Below are 21,933 nucleotides of genomic sequence, written 5' to 3'. Positions count from 1 at the left end.
TGTGTTTTGAAAGGTATGTGTAGCATGCAGAGTGGGACAGGTGTGGCAAAACATGTTGCAGGGGTTAAGGAGGTGCAAGGAGGAGAGTAAAGTAAGTTGAGTGAAACTGGATCTCTCCTTCCTTGCTCACATCTTGATTCTCCTCTGAAGACTTTCTCAGGGGGCTGTGAGCAAAGTTTATTAATAGCATCTGTCAGCTCTCGCTTTCTCACCTTCTCTGTCTGTCCTCCTCCTGTCTCTTCGTCTCACTTCTGTCCGTCGCTCTCTGTTTTTGTCTTGTACTGCAGCTTTCTTGTTCACTTGTGTTTGATTATTACTTTAGTCATCGTAAGCTATTTTTTCATTTTGTTTTTGTGGCTTGTGTCTCACTCGCTTCTGGTTCCTGCTGACACCGCAAGCTATATTTTACTTTGTCACAGCTTTGTCTTTGCTATTTCTTTGATATTGTATCGTCCCGTCCTTTGTCCTTTTTTTCTTCACAACAGGTCGTCTAGTTTTTCTACTTTTGCTTCACCTGCCTCTCTCATCCGCCTTCCTACAACCCCCCCATCCATCCTCTTCTTTCCACTCGAGCTCTTCTCGTCTCTGAGAAGCTCTGCACTTCTGCATGATGGGAAAGACAGAGTTGTGCTCTCTCTATAAGGGTTTTCTGGACTGTCTTTGCCTCTGCCTTTCTGTGAGTACCTCTTATTTCTGTGCATGCATTTTCTTGTTTCTTTCTGTCACCTCTGCATCACAGTTCACTTTTGACCTTTAATAATCAGCGCTGTGTGGTGAGGTTTAATTCATATTTTTGTCTTTAAGAAACACAAATCATGTGCAGACCGCATGTGTTTACATGTCACTTGCTTTTGTGCACTGTCTATTTTGTGTCCTGCAGTAAGCGTCTCCTCAGCACATGCTGGGCTTCTGATATTAATAACAGTCTCAGAATGCAGATGGAAATAGAGCCTTGGCTCCTCCAAAAAGGCCAGAAGTCCTTTGACATTTCTTATTAACCTCCTTTAAAACAAACTCAGGTGTCAGGATCAAGCTCATGTTCATTTATTTAAATAAACAGACAAAAATGGAAAAACTCTTATTCTGAAAAAAAAGATTTGATCATGACTGTATTCAGAATCTGCAGTTTTAAAGAAATAAATGAAATTAAGCACATTTCACTGCAGAGTATGTACATTTGTCTGCATGTGGGTTAAAATGCATCAGGCTCAGCCGGGGGCAAATCCACCTGATGACCTTTGCCCTGTAAGACCCAGAGTTCAGATGTCACTCCGTCTCAGCCTTTAGTTTGTTGGTGAAGAAAGCAGGTGATCTCTTCCCAGATTTTTCTTCCCTTCCCTCCACCTGTCAAAAATTTGACTTTGCTTCCAGCGGAGCAGCGGTGAAGCTGCAAGTGACAATGAGAGGGACACTGAGAACGGCCACTTGATCTATAAAAGCGGGGACATCCTCGAAGACAGATGTAGGTATCAGTTGGAAGTGTTGGCAGCTTTCGTAAAAATGCTCCAGCTTTAACTTCACCTCGATCTCTCTCACAGATGAGATAATGGACACTTTAGGTGAGGGAACCTTTGGGAAGGTGGTGCAATGCTCGGACCACAGCAGGTGATTTGCTTCATCTAATAATGAAAGTTGGACCTGTATGCAGCATTTATTACTTTTAAAGACAACGTTTTAACACACAGAGGAGGGAGTCAAATCGCTCTGAAGATCATTAAGAACTTGGAGAAATACAGAGAAGCAGCCAAATTGGAAATCAATGTTCTGGAGAAGATCAGTGAGAGAGATCCAGCCAACACACAGTGAGTATTTTTTAAAAGAAATGTAGACTCTCTTTCTGACTTATAATGAATGTGACCACCATGTTTCTTTTCCCATCAGTCACTGCGTGCAGATGCTGGACTGGTTCAACTACTACGGCCATGTGTGCATCTCTTTTGAGCTGCTATCTCTTAGCACCTTTGACTTCTTGAAAGCAAACAACTTCCTGCCTTATCCCATTAACCAGATCCGACACATGTCCCACCAGATCTGCCACGCTGTCAGCTGTGAGTCCAGCGTGCATCACACCTGTGAACTGTACCACTTTTGCTTTTTCTCTTGTACCTCTGGATCAATGTCAGTGATGACAGTAAGTGGATTAGTAACAGCTGTCCCACTGATGCAGCAGTGAAAAAGCCAGGTAGATATTTTGAGGGGTGTTGAGGTGTTACCTTAAGATGATAGAAGTGTTCTTGCTTTACATCATACCAGATTAAAGTGAAAGACAAACACAACTGCGGCAATGCCTTAGGGTTATTTTCATTCTGATTCTGATTCTTCTTTCTTTAATGTTTTCCACCCCCACACACATAAAACTATCATGATGTCTGACTGTTTAACCAACAGAAAAAGCTACCAGATGAGGGCGTCGGCTCTCTCCTGATTAATCTCAATCTTTCCCTCATCCCTCTGTCTCCACTGCAGTTCTCCATGACAACAAGCTGACTCACACTGACCTGAAGCCTGAGAACATCCTCTTTGTCAACTCAGACTACTCCCTCATATACAACGCTGAGAAGGTAGACCACTGCAGGCATGAAGGCTGGGACCTTCAGTGATGAAAGAAATTTGTGATGTTATAAGGGATTAATGCAGGCAGAGCAACAGGGGAGTTTTGTTTGCAGTTTGCCTAATTTAGATGCAAATTTTGCTCAGCAGAACCTGTGAAGCATCCATGTGTTTCCCTTACAGGCACATGGTATTTATCTGTATTAAACCCTGTTTAATGGAAAAATTCAAAATTTATTTGAACTGGATGGTTTTGGCATCATCATTTATTTAGGTAATATAATAACACACTCACAAAGTATGGCTTAGTTCTAGGAGCACTGTTATATCGCTGTAAAAACAAGCGACAAAATACCAAATGACAGGTTAGGAAAACTTATTTGAGTTAGAAAGCAAATTCACATGGTAAAATGATCACACAATGTACGTATCATTGCAGTTTTTTCTTTGCAGACTTAAACTCTGACCCTTTGGTACCTGGAAGAAAAGTTATTTGATTTGGGAAATATGCGTATTCACTTTCTTGCGGAGGGTAAGATGAGAAGGTTGCTATTGCTATCATGTCTGAGTGGTCAATATGAAGCTACAGGCAGCTTAACATATCATAGCATAGTGTTAAGACCCTAAGCAGGGGTAGCCTTGCTGTATCCTACCTACAGCGCCTCTAAAGTTAATCAAATAACTCTTATCTCGTTTGTTTATTCCGTACAAATACAGAAGTGTAGTAAAGGTGTGCTCAGACAGGAAGTGATGACATTTTTCAGCTCATGTCATTTGCGCAAATTTGGCTGCTGGATTGTTTGTACAGTTTGTGTTTATTGGCCCCAAACAGTCAACCAACTAACTGTACAGGTATTAGCTTTAAGCTAACTAGCTAACTGTGGGAGTGTGCTTGTGTGTTTGTGTACAGCTTGGCCTCTGACTAAACTTAGAACTCACCAGAAACTTTATTTCTGTTAATTCCCTCCAGTCTCTGTATATGTTGGCCTCTACATGTTTGAATGAAGTAGGTCCATATGTGTCTTGGATACGTGCAAAGTGTATGCCAGGCTAGCTCTTCCCCCTGTTTTCATTTTTTTTGCTATTTCAAGCTAAACGGCTACCTCATGTTTGCCAAAATGTCTGTTCTTTCAGCATAATTGTGTGTGCACAGTTTTCCTGGTGTGCACTTTGGTCATTTTTCTTACAACCAAGTTGAAATCTATGGCCCCGGCCATTGTGCTGAAATATCAGTAGCCTAACTGTGTATTGATAAATCCATGGCGCAGTCCGTGGTGCTGAAGTAGAGTAAGGATTTGTTATTGCTTTTGCTCGGAAACCCTCCATCTGTCAGTTTTGTCTTAGATCTTAGGTGGATGGGTATTTAATAAAAAGTAATTCATGGGGCAGTTCACTAGTCACGGGTGAATGAAATGAAACTGTTCTGCCTTGCTAGTAAAAAATAACAAAACGCCTGCTGATTATTACCAACACTGGTGTGCTCACTTTCAGTATTATCCACAAGTAAAGTGCTGTATGCCGGGCTTAACAGAAGGCTTGTTTACTTTCCTTCAGAAATGCAATGAGCGGAGAATAAATGACACCACAGTGCGGCTCGTTGACTTTGGCAGCGCCACCTTTGACCACGAACACCATTCTGTTGTCATCTCTACACGTCACTACAGAGCTCCAGAGGTCATACTGGGTAAGAGATGTTGATTTAGTCCAGGGAGTAACAAGGTCGGTCTTGTTTAGGTGTTTTGAAGGTTTTGTCCTTTTTCTCTCTTGCATAGAGCTGGGCTGGAGTCATCCCTGTGATGTGTGGAGTATCGGCTGCATCCTGTTTGAATACTACGCAGGCTTCACACTGTACCAGGTTACACATGTTATTATATTGGTAAAACTACAGCATGCTGAAAGTAGTAAGATATGGATTTCGTTGACATCATCTTCACTTTTAGACGCATGACAATAGGGAGCATCTTGCTATGATGGAGAACATTCAGGGACCAGTTCCTCACAAAATGATCCAAAGGAGCAGGTCAGACCCTCCTGTACACTCTTGCACAAACACACCTGCAGAAAAACTTGATCTGACGAAACATAATTTTTTCCTCACAGAAAGCAGAAGTATTTTCACCGTGGGCGTCTTGACTGGAATGAGTGCTCCAAGGCCGGACGCTACGTGAAAGCCAAGTGCAAACCATTAAGGGTGAGTTGAGACAGGTTCAAAATTTTAAACATGAGCCAAGTACATTAACTCCCTTAAACAATTTTGTTGTTTTTCAGAAATACTTGTTATCACACGGGACAGAACACCACCAGCTTTTTTACCTCTTGGAAAAGATGCTGGACTACGAGCCCTCAACACGCATCTCTCTTTCCTCTGCCATGTGTCACCCCTTCTTCCTGCCTCCTCCTTATGCAGGAAAGAGTCAGGTCTGGAGGAACAGCTGTGATATGAGCAGATGACCCTGAATAGACACTTGACTCTCTGAGGACCATACTAGTGTGTTTGCCAGTTTTAGTTTCTCAGCGATAAATCACGTATATTACATTTCAAAGTAACAACTGTGTTCATTTGATATAGTGTTTATAATAAGAAAAGTTGAAGAAATACTGCATGTGAGGAGTCTTTGACGAGAAGACTGTTTTTATGGTGTGAGCCCCACAGGACCTTTCCTCTGATTCCTAACGAGCTCAGTGGAAGGACCCATTGGACAGGTGGTTCTGATGAAACTGGATGTGAATCAGGCTGAGGTAGATCATGTCAGTCGGATACTGAAATAACAGCTGAAAGCAGCAGAGAAAAAATAATTTGACAAAGACGAAATGATTGGTGACACCCTCAGTCAGCTGACTGAGTTATAAGTGGGAAAGAAAACATACTTCACAGAGTAAGGCAAGTCGATGAAACTGAAAAGGCACGTGTTGCAGCGTTATGCTGTCCATCTCTAACCTGACTCCACCAGATGGATTGATTCACATAATTCTCATGTGCTCAGCATATCCATCTGGGAACTCTCGGTTGGAGATCTTTTGGGAAGAGGCGGAAATACTGGTTGCTATGTTGTTGATAGACAGGCCAAATCAACCAATCAGATCAACAAAGCGTAGAACGTAGAGTGTTGAGGCAAAGTAAACAACATGTCAGTAAGGATATTTGCCGTTTGTGTAACGTGAATTAACAGATAAAAGGCACAATATCAGGTGCCCGGTCCATATTCCAACAGAAGGATGTCACCATGTTGTTTACACTGAACAGTCGCTTCTCATTGCATCAGACTTCGAGCCGCTCAAAACCAACGCTGATTGGTTGGGTCACTCTGGCAATCTTCTCCAAATTTTCTGTCCCAGCCTACCTAGCGTGTACTCCCTGCCGTTTATCAATAAGAGAAGGGACAGGCGCGTTCACAAGAATCTGGTGCACACGCACTGACGAGCACTCGATGGGAGGGAGCTGAGGAGCTCGGTGGGAAGGGACATGAGAGTTGTAATCATTCGAAATTTGACTGAGTCAACTCGATCTGCCAGACTTGCTGACTGCAGCTTTAACCAATGGATGCCGGGAACAGTATAAACATTAATTTCTAAAACACAGCAGCATAGTTTCAAAAATTGAAAATGTAAATATACGTGAATGGAAGTAAAACCTGCAAAACCACTGGGAATTGTCTTTTTAACGACTGATGAGTAGTCTGCTTCATAATGTTACAGAAATAAGTCTGTATCTCTAAAATTTAGAGGATGTAGAGACAACGCTTAAGGTATATGAAACTTGGAAACAATGATCCGTTAATCTCTCAGTCACTTTGTAGGAATAGTTTGTGTTTTTTTGTAATAAATTTTGTATTCAGTTATTCTCTTCTCTTTTTTTTAATGATGCAAACACGCACACACACACACACACACACACACACACACACACACACTCTCCTCACTTAACTGCCATTTACTTGCAGAACCTCCTCTGGCATATTGATGGAGTGCAGCTCAGCAGAGAGCATGGTCACAACGCTGAGTGAGAGCATGCTCTTGCCTGTTTTTCCTTTCAGCCTTGGCAGCATATGCGTCTGACTGAATGAGACCATATTTCTGAAGTGCATATGTGTGTGTGTTTCTGTGGGAGGGTCTGTGCATTTGTATGTGTGTATTTGTGGAGTATGTAGAAGTGTGTGTGTATGATTGTCTTCCTTGGCAATGCTAAGAGTATTAGTAAAGTATTAGTAAAGTTGTATGCCGTTAATGCGCATAAATTATGCTAAAATGAAAAGACCTTTTTATGTGTGAATAGAGACTTGATGAAAGAAAGTAATTCAATATCTCTTTGTTTCCCAATACAGAGCTTAGTTTTTTGAAAGCAACTAGAAGGAGTTTTTTACTGGTTATGAAACAGTCTCACTTTAATACTGATGCATCTGTATGACAAGACAAGAAAACAACACAATCAGTGAGAAGATAAGCTGTTTCGAAATGATCTACGGCACCCAGACCATGAGAACCCACATTTTCCCGGCAAAGTTTCGCAAGTGAGTTAGCCAGTTAAAGGTAGCAGCAAAGAGAAAAAGAAAAAGCTAAAGTTGACTGTGATCTAGCACAGGCAAAAATACGAGTCGACCTTCGTCATTGAACAGATAGCAGTATTTTAAAGGATCAAAAACTGTTCCTGAATTATGCTTTTCTTCCTCAACGGGTATGTAAAGTGTTGTTTTGATTTATGAAATGTTTTGAGGGACTTGGTTTTACACCTGAATTTCCATGGCTGATTGTTTCACCATTCTCACATTACAGTTATTAATCTTACATAGCCACAAATAGATATGTTACCTCGTCACTATGCATCCTGCAAATTCACATGCTAGTCAAATCAAGATCTTTGTGGCACGGGGCGGTGTTGCTCATGGAAAACACTGACACGTTTGACCACATGAACCCCTAAAATAGAAGTTAAGTGCAATTTTTAGTGTCTCCTAGATACTATTCTTGAGTGATGTCCAAATGAAGCTTCATGAACCATTAGTTGTATTTTTTGAGCCCTCTAGATAGAGCTCTTGGTTGAAAGTGAAAGGCTCAATGAATGGTAATTTAGTGTGCTTTCAACCCTTTGTTGAACATGGAGCACTATCTATTGGACTCAGAAAATAATGAAAATGCTCCATGAAGTCTCATTTGTCCATCCCTACTAATCTCTGCAATTGACCTGAAACCTAGCCTGGCCAACATGACCAAATCATAAATGAAATTGCACACAAGGCAACACGGGTATTCCCAGGCTACTGAAACCTAAAAGACAAAAATAAATCACATTTACAAACTTATTATCCGTGAATTAGAATGACATGAGATTACATTTAGAATTAAATGTGAGAATGATACATGTTTATACTACATACTGTTCATTTGAATAAATATGCTCACAGTGCAGCAGAGGATTTCTTTGCTGCAGGACCACATTTGGCCAATGAGGCACAATGTCATTACGGCTGAGGGGCATGCCATCTGAAATATAGTGTAATGCCCAACAGTTACACAACATTCATGACTGACTGTTTTGGATAAGATGAAAAGTCCAAATTGCGTCTCTTGTGTTTCTCGTATTGCAGGTTGCAGGTGTCTGTCTCTAGATATCAGTCCTCCCGTTTAATTCTCCCAGTTATTGATGATGACTGAGATCCATTTAAATATATATGTAGTAAAAAAAACGTTTACTTAGCAAGTCAAGAGTAACTCCCCTGATGGTCATATTAATAGATAGATGTACTTTATTGATCCCAAATTGTGAAGTTCTTAAATATGGGAAATATAATATTGACTTTATTAAATGATAATACCTAGTGTTTTATGTATTTAGATTATTATGCTAATATGTTATGATAAGATGTATACTTTGATTTATTTTAGTATTATATGTGTGTATTTAGCTCAGCCTTTGTTTGTGAAGAAGACACACCTATCGTGAGTTAATGCATGAGGATGTGTGTGTGTGTTTGTGTGTGTGTGTGTATGTGTGTGTGTGTGTGTGTGTGTGTGTGTTTGTGTGTGTGTGCGTGTGTGTGTGTGTGTGTGTGTGTGTGTGTGTGTGTCTTTGTGTGTCTGTGTGTCTGTGTGTCTGTGTGTCTGTGTGTGTGCCAGAGGAGGTTCTGCAAGTAAATGGCAGTTAAGTGAGGAGAGTGTGTGTGTGTGTGTGTGTGTGTGTGTGTGTGTGTGTGTGTGTGTGTGTGTGTGTGTGTGTGTGTGTGTGTGTGCGCGCGCGCGTGTGCGCGCGTGTGCGCGCGTGTGTGTGTGCACGTTTTAATGTGTTTGTGTCGGCGTTTGTCTGTCACATGTTGAACACAGATGCACCTGAGAATCCCTTAAGTGGCTCTTTTTGGTGGGCTCGCATGGAAGCTCTACAGTAGTCTGGTTCACACACAAGCCTACACTATATAGTGGATATGACATTTATTATATGTATGATAATTTAAAGCAGTTGAGTTTGGTTAGCCTGTGAATGTTCACATTTGTCCAGGTCATCGTTATGTTAAGTTAAGTTTGGTTACTGTGCTTGATTTCTCAGAATGATCCAGCTTTGCATGATGTCATAAATTGGATGTAGACCTGTTAATGTGCTCCACATCTGTTTTTCTCATCTGCGAAGAAATACTGCTGACACAGGACCGATGGACTGATCCCAGATCAGTGAAGAGTGACAGTTCTGGGCTCAGGGAGGCGTGGCCTTTCTTGGTGATCTTGTTAAAGGATTAAAGCGTCCTCACCTGTCAGAAACCAAAGTGGTGTGGGCAGCAGAAGGGGGAAAGAATAGAAGGGAAACAAGGTTGAGGGGTTTTAAGTGGGTTGGTTGAAGTGTTTAGAAGTTGTGTGTGTGCCAAATAGGGCATTAGGGTGATAGAGCACACAAGGGTTGAAAGTAATTCAAACATAGAAAATGCTACAAAGATCAGGAGAAGTGCTCGAGCAAATATACTGTATATTATATTTTTAATGTTGTACCTTGTTGAATACATCACCAGGAGTTATACCACAAAATCAAGTACAGGCTGTTGTCTCACCTGTGCAGAATACAGAAAAACACATCCTCTCAGCATTGACACTGTGGCCTCACCCTGTCACTGCATCTCTAATAGTTTGAGCATCTTTTTGATTTAGTTCTTCATATTTTTGTCTTATCTCCCTTTGACTCAGACGCTGCCATCTCAGGCCAGACTCTCTCCATCCAGATGTCTCTTAGTTTAATTTCCTCTCCCCAAATCTGCACTCATCTCTGAATATCCAGAGAGCCAAAAACTGGTTATGTCTTTGTAAGGAACTAAAAACGATATATTGTGAGAAGAATCTGAGTTTAATGGCTTTTTGGTTGGCTGAGTTTTAAGTCCACTACCTGCTCACCTTCCCATATTTAGTGCTCTGCTGCTTCTAAACAAAAAACAAAATGAAATACAGCATCTTAAAGGCACAAATGAGACTAAATACAGAACGCTGATGTCAGGCCTGTGAGTGCATGCGTGTGTCACTCAGCATGACATCAGCTCGTGTCTTTAAATCTTCATCACAAACACGTGAGTCATCGGGTGCATTACCTGCCACGGCTAACAAGATTCCCCCTTATTAAGCCCTTTAAGTGGTGGTTCAGGATAGTTGGGGCATGTTGAGGAGTGGAGTGAGTCTGGAGGAGGAAAGCAAAAGAGGCTACAACCTCGACATGCAAACAGTAATTTTCTGCTGTGAGGGTCAACAAGCACAGGAACAAGATATTGTGGAGAGTCTTCTGTTTCTACTTGTTCTCTCTGATTTGTTCTAAAGATTTGGGGGGTTGTCTAGTTGCAGTGGAGGCCATCTGGTTGGAGCTTTATTGGGATTTTATGCCGTGAGCCTTTGGCCAACTGTGACCCCCTGCATGGGTAAGAAACCTGGACTGTACGGACGTGTTAATGTTGTGTGTGGATAAATAGTGAGAAATGGCCTAAAAAAAACCTGGACATTATGTTTGAGTCTTGTCACTTTTTGTCCCCACGCGGTTTCCGTCTTTTTCTTCCTTCCCTTTAGATGACAAACACTTCATCTGTGACATTTGTTAGCAGGTGTCTGAGAGTGTGTTAACTAAGTCTGTGTGTCTGAGCCTTGTCTGACTGATGTCCTTGTCCTTGGCAGGTCGAGTTATTGCCGCCACAGGACGTGAGACTGTGCGTATCCTGACCTGTCAGAGCAACACAACATGAGCGAAGGATAAAATCTTTATATATTCACCCATCATCTGTCCAAGTAGTCGGGGCGTAGTCCTGAGAGCTCCGGTGCATCATGGAGTCCCTGGTGAGAGTGAAAAAGTCGCTGAGGACGCCCATCAGGATGCTGACCAGCTGTGTGTCCGGGGTGAAGGAGAGGAAGTTGTGTGCCAAACGCAGGAACAGGAGGGCCAGAGGTAGGAGAGGAAGAGGAGGAGGAGGTGGAGGAAGATGCAACCGGTTGGGGAGGACCCCTCCTCTCCAAACATCACAAACCAAAGACCCGTCAAGCATCTGCTCATACCAGGCGGACCTGGAGAAAGAGAGGCGAGTGGACACGCAATGCAGAAACACAACATGCCTTTAAGTAAAAGCAACAAGAACACACTGAAAAAATGCTTCGTAAGAAGTAAAAGTACTTCATTTAAAAGTAAAAGTCGATAAGTGGTATTTGCAAAATTGTATTTGAAGTATCGAAAGTAAAAGTATTGCAGAAAAATAATTTGCGTGAGTAATTTTTATATTATATATATTTATACATATTAGATCACATTAGATTGGATTAGATCAGATTGGATTAAATTCATATTGATGATGCATGGACATGTATAGTTGGCTGTGGTGGAAGAAGTACTCCGATCTTTTACTTCAGTGAAAGTATCAATACCACAGTGTACAAATACTTTGTCCTGCATTCAAACTCTTACTTAAGTAAAAGTACAGAGTATAACCATAAAAATATAGTACATTATACTAAGAAATATGTATATTATTATTTTTGGATTATGAATTTTGATGCATTCAAGTTTCGGTATCACTTATATTCACTTCACTATTCACTATAATATTGCAGCTGCAAAGGCTGGAGCCTATATACCGTATATACTGTTAGGTAACCTACAGTATGAATAGAAAAACACTTCATGGCATTAAAACAAACACACATCCTTTGAATTCACTTTGTTTTTAATTGTAACATTTTCATTATGTTACCGTTTCCATCTGCTTTCATTAAGGCGTCTAAAATTAATCAAGTCAGTTCGGAGTAAACCTGAGTCACTGCTGTGGAAGAGATGTTGCTTTAATTGTTAATATAATTATAATTCTGTGTGTGATATATCAGGTGTATTTGTGTTGTTGTCTGCCGTGTTTACAGAAAGCTGCGGGAAGCAATGAACGCTCAGAAGAATGCAGAGAGAGCAGCGATGAGATCTCACTTCAGAAGAAAATATCAGCTGTCTGAGGTCTGTGTTTGTAATTGAACAAGAAAAAAAAATGTTTCTCATTCAGAGATTTCAGGGAAATTTGAGATGTGTAATCTTGATAATCACTTATGTACTAATATTTCTTCCAAAATGTTTTGGTCCAACTTATCAATATATCAATGTTCATTTCTACACACACTGATTTTTCTACTAATTTTCTGCTTCACCAAATTTGTTACAATTACAGTGTGTGATATTTTAATAATTCTGGAAAGACATCCGTTTTGTTTTGACATTTCTTACTGTTTTCGTAAATGTCGACCAGATTCTTGCACTTATCGCCTGTTCAAAAGTAAATTCCCATCATTTTTTAACAGATTTCAAACTATATTTTATAACTTAAGCACACATCAACATGTAACTGTTCTGCTAAATGTGATGTCATTCTCACCATACAGCATATGTTTCTACGGCAATTTCATTTCATTTCCCTTAAACGTATTTAAATTGCTGTGACTCAGTAGTTAAAATCCTATTATTGACAGTCCAAAAAACAGCAGGATATTTTTTCATCATGTGCATTTTGATGAATGCGGTTTCAGGTTCACATGGAGATTAAAAACTTCTAAACATTATAAAGTGATCTAATCTATAATCAATTTAGAGGGCTGTGCCGGTATGTGGTCTTAATTTGTCAATCCTTCAAAAACAAAATAATATAACTGCACTTTACAGATGTCTTTATATCCGTTATCTGTGCTGTTAGTTGGTGTTTTTTAGCATAGGAATGAGTAATGTGAACAAATACAGAGTTAATTTGGGTCGTCTACTTTCTATCATTTGATAGAACAATGCACAGTAATCAACATTTCCGTGTCTGGTTGATTTTCATCTGCAGTCCTTTGGCATTTTGAAGTAATTTAAAAACGGACGACCACGAGACAACATAAACACAGTAACAGCTACAAAATGAGCATTTGCAAGACAGAAGTCATTCAGAGCAACAGGAAGCAGCAAAACATTAGTACAGTAACGCATCAACAATGTCCACCTTCCAGTACATGTAGCCACGCAATAAGCAACAGAGAGCAACAAAGAGCAACAAAACACAGCCAAGCAACGCTGGTTATAGCCATTTTTTGACCCATGCAAACATGCAGAGAAGCAATAAGACAATAGGACATAAATAAAATGCAAGAAATGTTAAAAGATTAAGTTACAAGTTAGTAAAATTAAGGCAGGACACAACAAACACATATACAAAACATACAGCTTTTATTCTTTATTTTAATGTATATAGCTTTAGTGTATTTTATTTTACTTTATTTCATCTCTTTTGTATTTTTATCTTGTTTTAACATGTGGATTTACCTGTGGGATCAATAATAATATCTTGTTTTATCTTATCTCTTATGAACCATGCAGCCCAAAGATACAACTATACGATCATACCACATTGTTATAAGGTGCCTGTTAAGTTCTTAATATTTGTCACATGCTCATCCTTTCAGCCCTCTTCTTCTTCTGTTTTTTTCTTCATGATTAGAACCCCAAGGACACAAACCACCTGAAGTCTGTTGGAGGGAAAGTGTCGATCCCCCACGAGCTCTCGAAGATCATTCATCCTCAAACGAAAACCAAGGACGACGGCTTCGACCTGTTGAGCGCCTTTCAAGGCCTGGGCTTCGGCACGGCGGCGCTCACAGGGAGGAAACGCTGCAAGACATCAACTCCTACACCGGCAACTTGCAAAGTCATGTGATCAATATGTGATCACAGGGATGATCGTTACACTGCCTTCTCATTGTAGTGCAGAGGACTCTCATACATGATTGTGCTTTAACATGTTTAACTCCTTTTGTACTCATCGTTTCTCTTTTATGTAGCAATTATAACACGCCAGATCATTTTTTTCATTTCATATGAGCCAAATAATAATTTAAGTGGATTGAGAACAATATTAAACTTGTAAATGTAATGAATTCCCTGATAATAATCTAATTAATACACCAGTCAGTGAAATTTACCACGCAAGTGGTTTTATATTGTCTTTTAATTGAAGGATTAATAATCCTGTTGATTAATGGCCAAAATTGTTGTCCTAATGGGCTATATATATTTATTACTATTATTCATAATATTTAGTTATTCAAAGACAAACTATCCCTTTAAGTCGGGGAAAATGTCCAACAAGGTTTTCATTATCGGAATTAATGACCGACGGGGAGGCCAGACACATATCATAAGAACCTTAAGCAACGATTATTCCAGTTATAACTCAAATTTAGATTTTTATTGTAAAACGTATACAAATATGAATAAATGCTCTTGTTCTTTCTTTGTCAAGTAACCATGAAATAAGCAGGATAATGCCCTTCAAGGTGTCCATTATCAAGAATTAATGCACAGAGGCAACTGTCCATTAAATCCTGATAATGGACCTCGTCAGGCATTATCTCTTACGTAATACTCCTTTGGTGATGATATTAAAAATGAAATCCTCTTTTTTTATAATAATTAGTTCATGATATTTTATATGATATAATCTAGACGCTACTTTAGTCGGTCTCTAAATGATATAGATCCAAATGAGTGATCTACACACAAGTAAGGAACCTCAGGGCAACACGTTCACATCTCATGACACTTTCACACAAGTATTTACATTTAATGTCTTCGTTTTGCACGTATGATTAACTGAGAAGGTTGTTTCATTGTCTCTTTGTAAATAATCTGATCTGTATCAGATGTATGTCAATTCTGTCTGTATTGTATATGAGCCAGCTTTCGGACTTTCTTGATTAGTTTCATAGAGCTAAGCTAAAAATGGTGTGTCAATAGGTTTTTATACAACAGGAAGCAGAGACCAAGAACTCATCACAAACCACCTTTGTAGAGTTCCTTACAAACTGTAAGTAGGCAATTATGGTCTTTTTATTTGTGGTTCATTAGCCGTGACAAAAACTTGTAATAAATACATCTTTGACCAGCTGGATTTGCTCTTTTAATATGGTGTGTTGTTTGTTTGTGTGTGTGTGTGTGTGTGTGTGTGTGTGTGTGTGTGTGTGTGTGTGTGTGTGTGTGTGTGTGTGTGTGTGTGTGTGTGTGTGTGTGTGTGTGTGTGTTGTGACATTTTGGCTCTGTTGTGATTCTCTTGAACTCTGATCTTCACATTCATAAATCACCTCTTGCTATCAGTTCTTCAGAGTGACAGAGCACATTCAAGGATATGAGGTTGAGGATGAAGGAGATGAGCGTTTTCACAACTGCGGATGAGACCAACAGACACATCTGGTTTGGACCATGAGGAGCATGTACATCCAAGTGACTGTGTGTGTCACGGCACAGAGCACCTGCGGGTCCAGAAATCTGCTTTGTGGCGTTGCACCGCGAAGAGCTCTTTGCCTGACTGCAGCGGGGACGGTGGCACATGGAAAGCTGGAGGGGAGAAAAGGAGGTGAGAGTTCTGGAGTTAGAAAGAAGGGTGTGGATGGACGGGTGAGGAGCTTTGAGGAGATCCCTCACACAGGGAGGAGCGGCTGGGTCAATTTGGTGAAGTTCTGGAGAGAAGATCGTTTCCGGCATCTCCACAAGCACATGGAGAGGACCTTCAATGCCCTCGGCCCCATCTACAGGTAGCAGGAAGACAGAATGACGTGTTGATCGTCCAGGTTTTCAAGTTTGTTTATGTAGCAATAGTGCATGTGAGTTTACACCGAATTCTTTCTTTGTGTGTGTGTCTGCGAAGGGAGCATGTGGGAATGCAAAGCAGTGTGAACATCATGTTGCCGTCTGACATTGCTGAGCTGTTTCGCTCAGAGGGCCTCCACCCCCGACGGATGACCTTGCAGCCTTGGGCAACGCACCGAGAGACACGCCAGCACAGCAAGGGAGTGTTCCTCAAGTCAGTACCACACCTGCTTTTAACATACTGGTGATATAATGTAAAGCTGTTCAAGCTGTCACACTGTGGAGACAAAATACAGGTCACCACTATGTGAGTCATTACATTTTAGTGGGGCTAAGATTTTGATTAGGCATGGTAAATCAGGATTAAGGTTAGAACAAGTCTACAGAGAATGATGAGTGTGTGTGTGTGTGTGTGTGTGTGTGTGTGTGTCAGAATTTGTTGAAAGTGATCCTCCTCTGAGGACGACACGCTGAGATGGAAGCTGCGTGTAATCACTTAATTCGTTATCTTAATACTTTTTGGGGGTCATTCAATCAGTTGTGCTTAATGTTCAGTTCTCAGTTTATTCTTGTTGGAGTAGCTTTTAAAATTGTGTAAATGTAGAACAATAATGTGATTGTAGAAAAAAAAAGCCATATCCAGTCATAAATTGGTGCAGCCTTCATTTAGTTTCTGCACATTCTCCACAGCCAGGGATGTTGGATATTGCTGTTTTGTTTTATTTTTTCACTCTGGAAAAGGTTGAAATCCTGCCTATATTTTATTTAAAAGGGAAACAAACGATTTAGTGTTGCACCTCCTCCACAAGGTTGTCAGACTCACGAGATTTAGTAGAGAAATTAAGAAACCAACCGTCAAAATCAAAGGAGCAGAGGCAGAGATATCCTTAATTTTAGTCCAAAATAAATCATAAAAAAACGTAGAATACCTACAAAATGACCACAAAGAGACACAAACGTTTATAAAACAATTACAAAGTTAAAACGGATTACAAATGATGCAGCCGCGAGTGCTATAGTTGTATAGTTTTGTATCATTTTGTATCATTTTGTATCATTTTGTATCATTTTGTATCTCTTTCTGTCTTGGATTCTTGCTTCTATTGAGGAGGAGTGGAAGCCCTTTTGCCTGTTTTATCTGTCCTTGGTCTTCTGTCTTTGGTTAAGTCTTTGTTAGGGTCCAGGTTAAGGGAAAAAAATTGAAAGGGAAATAGACTTTGACAAAGCACCTCTGCATTATGAATATTAAAGTAATGGCACACCACGTCTTCTTTGAATAAGGTTTACTTTCCATCCCAGTTTATTTGCTTCACAAAGATTGAGCAGAAGTGAAGTGGGTCGACCCTAAAGCCGCTCTCAAATTCTCCTTTCCACAGGAACGGTGAGGAGTGGCGAGCCGACCGTCTGCTGCTCAACAAGGAGGTGATGCTGAGTGCGCCAGTGAAGCGCTTTCTGCCCCTGCTCGATGAGGTTGCGGTGGATTTCTGCCGAATGCTGCGGTCGAGAGTGGAGAGGGAGGGGAAAGGCGAGGAGGGGAAACGTAGCCTGAACATGGATCCCAGTCCTGACCTCTTCCGCTTTGCACTGGAAGGTCAGAGGTCAACGTTCCCAGTGATTTGTGATCTGTGGTTTCTTTGCATATTCTTGTGTGTGATAACACAGTTGAGGTCTACATTAATTCTTGTTTTATTTACACATGCTGTACACAACATCGGCAGAAAAGTCTGGCTCTTTTTCTTTCCAGGGAAAGTGAATTAAGTCTAGCGAGGTGTGAAAGTCTGATGGGGACATGCCACTCGTCATTTCTCCTTTTCATCTAGCAATGATCAACATTGAAGTCCTGAGGGAGGGGGTGGTATGGATTAATGCAACTTCATCTTTTGACAGGCTTTCATTCACCCTAACTATCAGCTCAATGAGTCACGACGCTGACGTAGGCTGTGACAGCACCTTACGTCAGGGGAATACAACAATCCGCAGGAACATTTCTGTGTCTGAACATTATTTTCACCTCTTACGAGAACCAAACCTCATTTGAACCTGAGGCGTATCCTTCATTAACACTCTGTGGATGTGGGAGGTCAAGGAGAACATGCACCTTTTTAAAAATAGAAACTCTAGAAAACACGATTAAAGCTTCAGCATTCTTTCGCCAGGTCTGCTCCTTTCATGAGCCTTTTGCAACATGCCACATTCACAAGTACCGAATGCTGTCGTGACCTACTGTGCTGAGAGAGAGGGAGAGGGAGAGAGAGAGAGAGAGAGAGAGAGAGAGAGAGAGAGAGAGAGAGAGAGAGAGAGAGAGAGAGAGAGAGAGAGAGAGAGAGAGAGAGAGAGAGAGAGAGAGAGAGAGAGAGCTGATGACTTTGAGTCAAGCTAGTCTTCTCCTAATGGACGCAAGCAGAAGAAGCCAGGTGCTAAGCCGGTATAAGAATAGACCTGCAAGACACTCTACTCCAGTCAGTGATGTGAAGTTAATATAATACAAGCATGTCTGATCAGTAATGGATGTCAGGTGGAGGAGAGACAGTAATCCGAAAACAAAATTGTCTCACTGCTGGATTTGAAAAACACAGAATATATTCATGCTGTCACAGACACAGGCTCTATTTTTAAATTTAAAATATCGGGAAATGAGACATCATTTACAAACCACTTTTTAAAAAAACTGTCAACATGAAGTTCATTATTCATTTACTTGTTTAAAACTCTTTCAGAGTGTTTCAACTTATTTGCTCACCTTGAAACACGTCACTTATCTCTCACCCTCACCCACTTATACACCCTCACCCTCCCTCCTTTCCTCGCCCTGTAGCCAGTTGCCATGTGATCTACGGGGAGCGTATCGGCCTCTTCTCCTCATCTCCCTCCCTGGAGTCTCAGAAGTTCATCTGGGCCGTGGAGCGAATGCTGGCAACAACACCTCCTCTCCTCTACCTTCCCCCTCGCCTGCTGCTCCACATTGGCGCTCCCCTGTGGACCCAGCACGCCGGTGCATGGGACCACATCTTCAGCCACGGTAGGCAGACTACAAGCATTCAGATGGACTCCTCCTAAATCAGGATCTAGTACCTCTAACTTTCTAACAAATTGGTTCAGTATCCTCCCTTCACTACTCCCATCTTACCTACCCATCTGTCACCCTGTCCTGGTCTTCTTCCAGCGGAGGCGAGGATCCAGAAGGCGTACCAGCGCCTGTCTTCTTCCCGGGGCCAGGGGTCTGAGGCTGGAGCAGCTGGAGCCCAGTACACCGGGGTTCTTGGCCAACTCATGGAGAAAGGGCAGCTATCTTTGGACCTCATCAAAGCCAACATCACTGAGCTAATGGCTGGAGGGGTCGACACGGTGTGTGTGTGTGTGTGTGTGTGTGTGTGTGTGTGTGTGTGTGTGTGTGTGTGTTTGTGTGTGTGTGTGTGTGCGTGTGTGCGTGCGTGCGTGTGTGTGTGTGTGTGTGTGTGTGTGTGTGTGTGTTTGTATATCTCACCCTAACTGATTCCTTGTCACCTCTCATCCCATCCTCTCTGCAGACAGCAGTGCCCCTGCAGTTTGGCCTGTTTGAGCTGGGCCGTAACCCGCAGGTGCAGGAGAGGGTGAGGCAGCAGGTGAGGGCGTCATGGGAGCAGGCTGGTGGCGATCCTCAGAAAGCTCTGCAGGGGGCGCCACTACTGAAAGGCACAATCAAGGAGATTCTCAGGTACATAAATCTAAAAACATGGCCTGATTAAACTATTTGTGGACCACCTATACACTAACACATTTCACTGTGTTGCCTCCAAGTTCCTAATTACAACCAGTAAACATGCTGAAACATTGTTTAACCCAAAGTGATCTGTCTGTGTGTATATAACGTTAAATAGAAATATGCACCATATAAGCATATAATAATGAATTTGATGAAAAAAAAATACAGGCTTTTTCCCGAGCTTTCAAGCGTCTTCATCAGTCGATATAGTTTCAGGATGAGATTCGCCTCTAGCCCTTTCAGGAACCTCGCATCTTAAAAATGTTAAGCGTTAAAGTTCATTCATGACCTTGGAAACAGTAGTTTCTCCAAACAGTTACAACTCAAGGTCCATTTACCAACTTTTCTAGGGGTACCAGGGCTTCATATTAACATCTCCAGTGATCCCTCTCCATCAGCTGATGATGACTTCTTTCAACATGTAAGCAAACAGTGACAAAAAAACTGAACAAATAATAAATGAAAAAAAACATAAACCTTTACTTAAACTCAATGATACATTTCTCAAATTAAATACAAATAAACCTTACATGCCCAAAAAGGAGTACGAGGAAAGTATATACATATAAATGCCTACCCCTTTACTGCTATTCATAAAGTAATTGATACATTGCAAAATGATCATACACGAATATACCTATATATATATATATATATATATATATACATATATATATATATATATATATAATAAATATGTATGCAACGGTGTGCTTAACAAGTGTGCAAATGGACCTTGAGTCTGAAATGTTTTGTATAACTATTTCCAAGGTGAAGAGTGAACTTTTATGCTTAAAACAATAAAGATTTCAACAACATAGAGCCAAAATAGAATGCAACAATGCTGGATCAATGTTGTTCTTTAGTCGTGCAAATTCTGATAAGTAACAACCAGTTGACCAAGTGAACCGAGGACATGTGGGGCACCCGAGGGTCTGCGAGCTACACTACATGACACTTTCCTCTAACCTGAAAACAGGCATTAGATGAGTTGATGGGTGTAAGAGGTTTGATCCTTCAGATCAAAAATAAAGCTCTGAGCTTTGGAACATATGTCTAAGAGTCTAAAAGCGTTTTCATCAACAATTAGAATTGATCTCCAGAAATCCTGAGTTTAGTGTTGAGACTAAAATAACTCAAGGGAAACAACTCAAAAACACTTCTCTTTGTGTGTTTGTGTGTGTTTTGGGTTGTTAGGTTATATCCAGTGGGAACCACTGTGCAGCGGTATCCGATCAAAGATATTGTTCTTCAGAATTACCACGTTCCTGCCGGGGTGAGTGATCAGACTGTGACTGTGAAGTTCATTCAGTGCTGCAGATGACTTCAACGTGTGTTTGATGGCCATCGACTCTCCCCTTAGACGATGGTCCAGGCCTGTCTTTACCCCCTGGGAAGGAGTGCAGAGGTGTTTAAGGATCCATTGCGCTTTGACCCCGGCCGGTGGTGCAGCGGCAGAGTGGAAGGCCAAAGAGCAGAGGGGGCAGGGGGGTTTCGCTCCCTGGCGTTTGGGTTTGGGGCAAGGCAGTGTGTCGGGCGGAGGATTGCTGAGAACGAGATGCAGCTCTTGCTCATGCATGTAAGACAGACGAAAGAAGTACTCAGATCCTTTACTCAAGTAAAAGTATTAGACTGTTAAAATACTCTGTTAGAAATAAAAGTATTGATTGTGATGCCTCAATGCATAAACAGCATATCACTGTTTTAGCTGGTTGAGGCGGAGCTCATTTTACTTTACAGACAGTTAGGAAGTTTATTCCAGAGTTTACCAACTTAGGGGTCGGGACCCCCCAAAGAGCCATAGGATGAATCTTGGGGGTCGTGAGATGATGACTGGGAGAGGATAAAGAGTCCTGCTGCACAAATTTGTATTAAATTGTAAATGAAAGCATGTGAGAAGTTTAGATGTTTTGGTGAATCTAGTAACAACTCATGTGACAAGGAGCCCCAACGAGAGACTATTATATGTTTTCAATTTAAATCTGTGAGTAGAAACTAAAGCTGTCAGAAAAATGTAGAGGATTAAAAAGCACAGTCGAGTAAATGTCTGCATAAACTTACTTTTCACCGGCGCTGCTGAGTATAGCTTGACTGTGATCCTTCCTAACATGTGTTCTGCTCCTTCTCTTCCTCTCTGTCTCCACATCTCCATCACCCCCCCCCCTCCGTTTATCCTCCCCCACTTCTCTCTCCCCCTCTCTGTCTAGATCCTGCTGAGTTTCCATCTCAGCGTGTCATCCTCAGAGGACATCAAAACCACATGCACCCTCATCCTGCAGCCCGAGACCCCGCCAAGGATCACTTTTAGCAAACTCTGACACACACACACACACACACACACACACACACACACACACACACACACACACACACACACACACACACACACACACACACACACACACACACACACACACACACACACACACACACACACAAACATTTGGCATGTTTAATCACATAATCTAGTCAATATAACCATATTTCTGATTATACATACTTTACTTTTTTGCATCTTTTGCAATTTTTTGCATTCAACCCAAGAGTT

General features: G+C 41.2%; 2 protein-coding genes across 2 annotated transcripts; both read left to right on the top strand.

Moving 5' to 3' along the window:
• The first annotated feature begins 229 nt into the window (after positions 1 to 229).
• Positions 230 to 6,389, top strand: clk2b (CDC-like kinase 2b). Its single transcript, XM_083919154.1, has 11 exons — positions 230 to 676; positions 1,372 to 1,462; positions 1,539 to 1,605; positions 1,686 to 1,802; positions 1,882 to 2,048; positions 2,467 to 2,561; positions 4,105 to 4,234; positions 4,323 to 4,405; positions 4,491 to 4,570; positions 4,651 to 4,741; positions 4,819 to 6,389. The coding sequence occupies exons 1-11, from the start codon at positions 608 to 610 to the stop codon at positions 4,999 to 5,001; spliced, it is 1,173 nt and encodes a 390-aa protein (XP_083775280.1). The 5' UTR covers positions 230 to 607; the 3' UTR covers positions 5,002 to 6,389.
• Positions 6,390 to 10,824: 4,435 nt separating this feature from the next.
• cyp11c1 (cytochrome P450, family 11, subfamily C, polypeptide 1) lies at positions 10,825 to 21,708 on the top strand (the record flags this gene model as incomplete). Its single annotated transcript, XM_083917815.1, is given in 13 exon segments — positions 10,825 to 11,079; positions 11,909 to 11,992; positions 13,500 to 13,694; positions 15,302 to 15,588; positions 15,702 to 15,857; positions 17,020 to 17,234; positions 18,459 to 18,662; positions 18,807 to 18,988; positions 19,171 to 19,337; positions 20,583 to 20,661; positions 20,749 to 20,964; positions 21,593 to 21,694; positions 21,697 to 21,708. Coding segments are annotated over 13 exon segments (2,154 nt in total), but the record flags the coding sequence as incomplete, so codon positions are not given.
• Positions 21,709 to 21,933: the final 225 nt, after the last annotated feature.

This window comes from Echiichthys vipera (assembly GCF_963691815.1).
Source record: "Echiichthys vipera genome assembly, chromosome: 8".
Lineage (NCBI taxonomy): Eukaryota > Metazoa > Chordata > Actinopteri > Perciformes > Trachinidae > Echiichthys > Echiichthys vipera.
This window is presented reverse-complemented; position numbering and strand designations above follow the sequence as displayed.

Excerpts from the sequence above, each read along its gene's own strand:
- clk2b (XM_083919154.1), top strand. The coding sequence starts at position 608 with ATGATGGGAAAGACAGAGTTGTGCTCTCTCTATAAGGGTTTTCTGGAC. Across the intron at positions 1,606-1,685 it reads CAATGCTCGGACCACAGCAG|AGGAGGGAGTCAAATCGCTC; the intron begins GTGATTTGCTTC and ends TTTAACACACAG. Across the intron at positions 4,406-4,490 it reads CAGGCTTCACACTGTACCAG|ACGCATGACAATAGGGAGCA; the intron begins GTTACACATGTT and ends CTTCACTTTTAG.